The 8,038-nt window shown below is 50.1% G+C and overlaps 2 protein-coding genes across 2 annotated transcripts; one reads left to right on the forward strand and one right to left on the reverse strand.

The window, feature by feature from the left end:
- Positions 1-2,039: 2,039 nt before the first annotated feature.
- Positions 2,040-5,298, reverse strand: snx20 (sorting nexin 20). Its single transcript, XM_005753299.1, has 3 exons — positions 4,479-5,298; positions 4,000-4,142; positions 2,040-2,852 (listed from the first exon to the last, which is right to left on the reverse strand). The coding sequence occupies exons 1-3, from the start codon at positions 4,534-4,536 to the stop codon at positions 2,181-2,183; spliced, it is 873 nt and encodes a 290-aa protein (XP_005753356.1). The 5' UTR covers positions 4,537-5,298; the 3' UTR covers positions 2,040-2,180.
- A 137-nt stretch (positions 5,299-5,435) lies between these two features.
- On the forward strand, positions 5,436-7,479 carry LOC102192009 (apoptosis facilitator Bcl-2-like protein 14). The gene is made up of 7 exons (XM_005753300.1): positions 5,436-5,592; positions 6,233-6,389; positions 6,515-6,586; positions 6,657-6,731; positions 6,831-6,889; positions 6,960-7,232; positions 7,336-7,479. The coding sequence occupies exons 2-7, from the start codon at positions 6,242-6,244 to the stop codon at positions 7,357-7,359; spliced, it is 651 nt and encodes a 216-aa protein (XP_005753357.1). The 5' UTR covers positions 5,436-5,592; positions 6,233-6,241; the 3' UTR covers positions 7,360-7,479.
- The last annotated feature ends 559 nt before the right edge of the window (positions 7,480-8,038 follow it).

The following is an 8,038-nucleotide window of genomic DNA, read 5'->3' on the forward strand; positions in this document are numbered from 1 at the left end:
CACGAAGAAAAAAAGCCCTCACTGTGTTTGAGTAATTAAGAGTTCTGATCTATGGGCTGATTTAGGAAACAGGATGAAAAAAATGGAAGAATCAGTTATTTAGAAGGAAAGGTAACTTACCAGTAAACAAATCACGCTTCTCCTGTCCTCTGCTGACATCACTGACTGTTACCAAATCACATGATCGAGTTCTGCTATATCTCATAGGATACTGTAACTGGGAATCAGGTATGATCTGTGAGGAATTTTATTTGTGTTAATCCAACTAATGTCATTAATCACATGTGCACATCATCCATCTGTATAAAGTCGGAGTTATTTGGAATTAGATCTTGGAAATTATATCTAATGATTGTAGAACAAAGTTCATTTCTTTTTGCCTGTGTGGTTTTCTGTAAATATACTTGAACAGGTCTAGTTACCACTTTTTTAAACCCTTACGGGCGACCATGGCTCAAGAGTTGGGAGTTCGCCTTGTAATCGGAAGGTGGCCGGTTCGAGCCCCGGCTCGGACAGTCTCGGTCGTGGGCAAGACGCTTCACCTACTGGTGTTGGCCAGAAGGGCCGATGGCGCGATATGGCAGCCTTGCTTCTGTCAGTCTGCCCAGGGCAGCTGTGGCTACAACTGTAGCTGCCTCCACCAGTGTGTGAATGAGTGGATGACTGGGTGTGTGAAGCGCTGTGGGGTCCCTAGGGGGGACTAGTAAAAGAGCTAAACAAATACAGGCCATTTACCTTACAAGGTAAAAGCACTGGGAATGTAAACCATTACAAACAACTTAGGGATCATATTGGTATTTGTCCTCTTTTAAACAACTTCAATAATTGTAAAAGTAAAAGATCAAGAGAAGAAGATAAGAAATGAAAGGAGAAAACCAGAAATTACACTCAGTTAATTACTTTCCATGGCATGTTTCTGAGAGCATACATGTTTCTGGGTCTCCTGTCAGGTTCAAGCAGCACCTTCATCCTCAGCTCTGCTGCTTCCGTCATCACCAGAACTCCTCCGTCAGTCCGTCACACCAGTGCTCCACCAACTCCACCGGCTGCGGTTAAACACTGTTCAAGTTCAAGCTTCTCCACCTTCTCCACCTTTAAGTCTCTACTGTTCTTCTCTGAACACATCTTCGCCCTCTCAGGTCCTCCGTCCATCACTCTCCACTTTCCAGCCTCTCAGAGCACACTTCCTTCCACCTGTCACATGACTCCTCTGTCCTTACTGATGTTATATTCATGTTTCTGTGAGGTGACTTTAAATCAAACGTATTATTATTCATGTGTTTGGGAGGAAGCCGGAGAGAACACGAGAACACGAGAACACGGACAGTTCCCTGTTGTCATTAACAAATGTACTCAAACAGAAGCTAACCTGGCATCATAACTACAGTGCTGACTTTGGCCACACCCCCACTCACCTGTTGGTTTTCGCCCTGTGCTCACAAGCACATCGATAAAAGCTAACGCTCCAGGATCTGTTTACATACTCATGTAAATATGCACATGTGCAAAAATGATGTTTACAGTAAGATGGGTCTCTTATGGATGATAAACAGATAATCCAAATCTCAGATTAGCTCATAATCTCTGATGATGTTAGCTATACAGGGCACATAAACAAGCTAAGTGACATAGTGAGACCTGAACAGTTTGCACTTTGGCTCATTAACATGAGAGATACAGCGAGCTTGAATCTGATGATTTAACCTGTTGTAACGTTTGCAGTACACAGACGGTTCCAACTGAACTGAGCAAAAACAGCAAAACACAAAAACACCGGCGTGAACGAAAAGGTCTTTGTTCTGTTTTTGAATGTACACACAGTCGTAACTGATCTCAGGTGAGCAGCAGCTTGTTCCAAAGAGCAGCAACTGAAAGCAGATCGGAGATCTGATCCTGGAGCAGCAGGTGCTGACCCCCACCCAGACCTACCACAGGATGACCAATGACGCGGCTTCAGTACTGTGTGGTCAGATTTCCATGGTAGAGTCAGCCGTTAATCGCTAATCATCAAACATCATGAATCAGACCCAATACCAAAATTACTTTTAAATACTTTATTGCAGGACAGTACTGCAGTACTCTGGGTACTCTGACCCACTGTGAGCTGTTACACTTCCACAGCTGGCAGGGGCTGTGCAGGGGTTTACCTGCTAATCCAGGTGTGGATGGCCGCTCCACCCTCAGAGGAACTCCTGGATCACTACCTCTTTCAGAGAGTGGGAGGACGCTTCCCCACGCTCGGCATCTCTCAGAGCGGTCAACTCATCCTGCAGCTGAGCCACGGGCCGGCCCAATTGGTACCCGAGGTCCACCAGCAGCTCCAGCAGCGGCGCTCTGTAGCGCGTCAGTCCGTAGCGCCTCACCGGAGGCAGCACTCTCTGAGCGGCGGAGAACGCCCGCTCCGGTTCGTCCAGGTCCCGGTAGCAGACAGCGAGGGCGGCAAGGGCGGGCACGAGGAGGGTGGGCTTCTGCCAGGGCAGCAGCTTCTCCTGGATGTCCAGCACGGTCTGCAGCAGCTCTGCGGCTGGCCGGAACTGCCCCGCCCGGAGCAGGCCGTGCGCCCGCTGCTGCTCCTGCTCTGTGAAGAAAGCCGAGAAGCAAGGCGAGTGTCTGACGCAGCGCGTGGCGTACAGCTTCGCCAGGTAGTCCTGCAGCGCCAGGCGCCGCTCCCCGATGCTCTCGGGGGAGAAGTTCCCCGAGAGCATCTTGCGAGGCAGCTGCACCTCCTCCAGCTCCTCGTCAAACTCCTCCAGCAGTTTGTGGTGGAAGCGGGAGAAGTCGCTGTAGCGGCGCTCCACCGAAACACGGCGGGAATCGAAGCTGCCAGAACGCATCACCACCACCTGGTAGAGCTGCAAACAAACAGAAAGAACCGTGACCTTTGACCTTTAAAGTTTAAAGTTAACTCTGCTGCAGCGCAAACAGCCAGTCAGAGAAACAGGCTGGACTTCCTGTTCCCTCTCAACGGTGAACCCACCGCAGGCGTCTTTTCTCTGAGACGTTATGCTGACGATTACATTCATTCATACAGCACCGAATCACGACTGATCACCTCGAGGTGCTTTACACTGTAACATAAAGACTCTACAACCATACAAAGAAAACAGAGAACCCCCAACAGTCATGTGACCCCTATGAGCAGCACTTTGGCGACAGTGGGAAGGAAAAACTCCCTTTTAACAGGAAGAAACCTCCAGCAGAACCAGGCTCAGGGAGGGGCGGGGCCATCTGCTGTGATTGGTTGAGGTGAGAGAAGGAAGACAGAAGAGAGACAGAAGTTAATAATAACTAATGATTAAACACCCAGTGCATCATGGGAATCACCCAGCAGCCTACACCTATTGCACCATAACTAAGGGACTATGTGCTTCGTCCTGATGATGATGCTGTGTTTTGGTCCTCTGGGGCACCATAGACAAGCAGAAAGTTGCTGATGTGTCAGTTTGAATATTTCCTTCATTATGGAGCACATTAGCTTCTGTGACCGCACGGCATCGGTTACCTGCACTCATCAATGAACAGCTCCCTGACTGAGTTTTACATGTTTGAGGTTTAAAATGAACACACCTGACAGTGGCAGGCAGGGAAACTGTTGGGACCGCACAGCAGGTGGACAGGTGAGTGCAGGCAGGTGTGTTAAAGCTGGTCTTTAGGTTGCTTATTATCTCAAATATGTCTTCATATAAAGATTTCACTGCTCAGCCAGTGCCTCTTATGACCAGAGTTCACCTTTACTGCTTCCTGCTCCAACAGCCACACCTTTGGAAAATAAGCCCCTCCTCCTCAGGTTAAACTTTCACTTCCTGCGGGCTCACCTTCACTGAAAGTTAGCTGGGAACATTTACAGGTTAGCCGCTTTGCCCCTCATCCTCATCCTCTGTCTGAAAGAATCTCTTCTGATTGGCTGTCCCTCAAAAACAGAAGGTATTTCACCTCTATGACATCACAGGGATCCAAGAGTGTTTGGAGTCGGCTGGTGGGTGTGTTTCGGTGTCTCACCACGTATTTGTGTAGCACGTGCTCGACGATGCGGGTGGAGGGGATCTCAAAGAGCAGCCGGACGGGTCGCTCTCGCTGCTTCACCGCCCTCCAGTTCTGCTGCAGCTCCTTAGTGGTTAAACTGGAAGAGCCAGGCAAGCCCTCTGAAACAGCAAACACAGCGAGTCAGCACCCACTGCTGGACTGGCACACCTGTGGAAAGGCTGCATTATTAGGGGCGGGGCCTCTTTGACTCTGCGTGCTGCTTTAGCAGCTGCCAGCCTCTTTGAAACCCACCTCCCTACCAGCTCCTCTTTTCACTGTTTCTGACGTGAATCATTGGCTGCAAACACATAAATATCTGCCAGATTAAAGCTCAGCGTCACTGTTTACTCGGGTGGAGGTCTGAAATGTGAGTGAGACTTGACCTAAAAGTTTGACGTCTCAGTTCAGACAGAAGAATGAAGAAGAGGAAGGTTAAAGGTGAAAGATGACAGAACCTGGAGTCATTGTGTCCACCTCAGTCAGGTCTTGGGCTCCCTGCTGAGCTTCTGCCATCGGGTCCAAACTGCTGATCTGAGGCCAGAGAAGCTCGCTTATCCTCCTGATGTTCACTCAGTGATGGGCAGCTGTGTTTTCTGGCTCTGCTTCATCTCTTTTGGATTTTTTTATTCCTGTAAAGATCAAAGCTGCCAGTGTGGCTCCTGCAGGTGAGTGAGGGGTTAAAAAGGCCTGAGCGGGCCTGCCGAGCGTCGCTAACAGAAGAACGTGCTGCACGTTTGCGTGCTGACAGACGAGTGCAGGCAGGAGGAAGTCGACTTCAGCAAACATGCTGAAGAGGAAGTGAAATGAAAGACCAGTGTGTCGTAAATGGTGTGTGACAGAGGTGCTTGTTTCATGGCTGCGGAGCAGCAGGCGGGTGGAGTTAGCTAGCAGAAAGCAGTGTTTTGCATGCAGCTCCTCTCTGCTCCTCTAGGGGGAGCTCTGAAAGCTCTTTAAGCTTTAATGTCCATCTGCAGGTGCACAGGCAGGTCAGAGGTCACAGGCAGACACCACTGAGTAGTCTTTATTAGATTTACCTTGACATGCTTCACAGTGTTAGAGAGGAACTCAGACGAGCCCTCTGAGCAGCTTTCTGTGACAGAGGGGAGGAAGAAGACCTCCAGCAGAACCAGGATCAGGGAGGCAGACGTGGTTCAGACGATGCTTGCTGCGGTTTAACAGGATAAATCAAGCTGTGACTCATCTGCACAGCTGAACTTTGACCTATGGTGCTCAGAAGGAACTGAGACTAAAGTAAAAATAAAACCAGTCTCAGTGACGGAAATAAAAATGAAAGCCAGACTTTAGAAAAACAGGAAACCTGACCACAAAACTAACCCCCCCCCCAGCTGCGTGTCTCCACCCCTGCATGATCACGTGCCTGGCTCAGGGCGGCAGCAGGGCGCAGTTTTAGAGGAAGCACCTGCGCAGACTCGGTTCTTCTGCGCTGTGACGCTGATCAGCTGTTTCTCCGTCAAAGTGAAAGTAAAAGTGTTCTCGCTCGCGTCGCAGCTCCAGGATCAGCTGATCCGACAGGTTCGCTCTTCCTCCTCCGCAGGTGTCCTGGACACGGTGAGTCAGGTGCCAACATCACGGCAGCCCGAGCCGTTATTCCTCGCTCTTAAGGGCGATCGTGGCTCAAGAGTTGGGAGTTCGCCTTGTAATCGGAAGGTTGCCGGTTCGAGCCCCGGCTCCGACAGTCTCGGTCGTTGTGTCCTTGGGTAAGACACTTCACCCGTTGCCTACTGGTGGTGGTCAGAGGGCCCGGTGGCGCCAGTGTCCGGCAGCCTCGCCTCTGTCAGTGCGCCCCAGGGTGGCTGTGGCTACAATGTAGCTGCCAAACAAAGTGATCAAACCTACCTGCCTGTGTGCAAAAGTAACTGCCCCATAAACCTGATAACTGTTTATTGTGTTTGAGTTGGTACAGCATTTAGGAGAGGAAGTTCAGTAGAATACAGTAAAATGCAGTAGAACATGCATCGGTTTTGACAGCAGGCAGCTGATGGCGTGCTCAGCGTGCCCACTTGCACCAAACAGGCTCAGACACTGATGTCCACTTTTCTGTAAATAGTTATTATCTGACCGACTCTTCCTGCTCCTTTATTTGTGAATGCTGCACAGAGCGAGTGTGGTGGAGGTTTCTTCTTCATTTCATTTTAAATACAGACGTTCAAATATTCTGGTAAGCTCTGGTTTCTGCTCTGACTCTCAGCAGCTGAAAATGACAAGCCAGCGAGCTGAAGATGCCACAGAAACCAGCGAGGTGTTCCAGCTGCTGGAAAAGTACTGCAGCAAGAGGTCAAAACAGCGCTCACCTGAGATGGCAGTGAGGACGATTGCTGCCCGCCGTGTGAAAGGAAACGTCCCAGGTTGGTTTGAACTGTGAGCACGCAGCTGGTGCTTCCTCCTTCCTCTGCTCACCAACACGGGAAAGATTATCTGTGGGTCTTCTGATGTGCTCACCTGTGTGCTCACCTGTGTGCTCTCTGGTCAGTTATCTTTCCTCAGGGTCCAGCTCCCAGTGCAAGTTTCCAGAAGTCTCTGGAGGTTGTACTTGATGGAGAAGGTGAGTGAACAGGTGTTTCTCTGACGTCCTGTCCGTGTCGAGGCTCAGACTCATCACGCCGACCGCTCAGTTTGTTTCTCAGGTGAGTCTTCCACCTGTGATGAGGTGCACAACAGGATGCTCAGTACCTCAGCGCACACGGATGGTGAGTGTCCAAAGCGGCAGCAGGACGCTTGTGTGAAGGTGAGAATGTCGGAGTCCTTTTACTCTGCCTGTTCTAACGAGGCGTCTCGCTGTGCCGCAGACATCGTCCTGAGGCTGGTGGAGCTGATCAGAGCGGAGGGAGACGACATCGACAGGAAGGTGAATCAGACGCGTAGATGGCTGCGGCAGGTAGGCAGCTCAGTACTGAACACCGGTGTATTTCTGTCAGATCAAACAGAACCTGGACCTCCAGCAGCAGCTCAGAGACCTGGACTATGACATGTTCAAGGAGCTCACCTCCAGCGTGCAGAGCCTGGTCCACCCGGCGGAGCGGGCGGCACCCTCTGAGGTTCACATTCAGAGGCAGAAGATCGCTCTGGCCTTCGAAGTGACCAGCAGGCTGTCAGCCACGAGTCTGGTCCACCAGAGGAGGGTGCTGAGCTTTGGAGAGCGGTACATTCAGGAGAACCACTCGGCTTGGGTGGAGCAGCACAGAGGCTGGGTGAGCATGAAGATGTGTTAGAACGTGAACTGTTAACTTTCACTGATGTTGAAGCGATTTCTGTGAAATGAAAACGATTTCTGGGTATGTTGTCTCTGTCCAGGCTGAAGCTTTCAGCATCGACTGAGCCGCACGAACCTCAGAGGAATCTCCAGGTGGAGGTCACCACGCTGTCAAAGTTCAAGTATTTGAGCCATATTTGTTTTGTAAAAGTAGAATTTTTTAAAATAAACTTTTGAAAAACACACATGCTGACTGAGTGTCACTGACAGTCTTTGTAAACTGAGAAGTTCTTACACCCATCAAACTCTCGCTCCGCCTTCCTGGACGGTCAGTGACCTCGCAGCAGCCATGTTATTGGTCACACGATGTCATTACAAATACTCCAAAAGGCTCCAACAGCACAAACGCGGTGCAGAGCTCAGCCAAGCAGCTACAGCCACCTGTAACACCATCCACCTGTCAGTCAAAGAGGCCACGCCCCTAACAATGCAAACTTTCAATCAGCTACAGAGACCAAACGGTTTGTGTATCAGACTGTAAACATGTTGATCTTAACACAGGAGTCTATGAGTGCTGACTTCATTCAGTTCAATTCAACTTTATTTATACAAATCACAACAACAGTCACCTCGAGGTGCTTTATATTGTAACCAGACCCCACAATAACACATACAGAGAAACCCCAACAATCATATGACCCCCTATGAGCAGCACTTTGGCGACAGTGGGAAGGAAAAACTCCCTTTTAACAGGAAGAAACCTCCGGCAGAACCAGGCTCAGGGAGGGGCGGGGCCATCTGCTG

The sequence above is a fragment of the Pundamilia nyererei genome, unplaced genomic scaffold (assembly GCF_000239375.1).
Source record: "Pundamilia nyererei isolate P.nyererei 1_Seehausen unplaced genomic scaffold, PunNye1.0 scaffold00419, whole genome shotgun sequence".
Classification (NCBI taxonomy): domain Eukaryota; kingdom Metazoa; phylum Chordata; class Actinopteri; order Cichliformes; family Cichlidae; genus Pundamilia; species Pundamilia nyererei.

Bases quoted from the DNA above. Each gene is read 5' to 3' on its own strand.
- LOC102192009 (XM_005753300.1), top strand. From the start codon at position 6,242: ATGACAAGCCAGCGAGCTGAAGATGCCACAGAAACCAGCGAGGTGTTC. The intron at 6,390-6,514 runs GTTGGTTTGAAC...CTCTCTGGTCAG, and splicing joins TGTGAAAGGAAACGTCCCAG to TTATCTTTCCTCAGGGTCCA. The intron at 6,890-6,959 runs GTGAATCAGACG...TATTTCTGTCAG, and splicing joins GAGACGACATCGACAGGAAG to ATCAAACAGAACCTGGACCT.
- snx20 (XM_005753299.1), bottom strand. From the start codon at position 4,536: ATGGCAGAAGCTCAGCAGGGAGCCCAAGACCTGACTGAGGTGGACACA. The intron at 4,143-4,478 runs GTTCTGTCATCT...TTGCTGTTTCAG, and splicing joins GGTGGACACAATGACTCCAG to AGGGCTTGCCTGGCTCTTCC. The intron at 2,853-3,999 runs GTGAGACACCGA...GTTTGTTTGCAG, and splicing joins ACGTGCTACACAAATACGTG to CTCTACCAGGTGGTGGTGAT.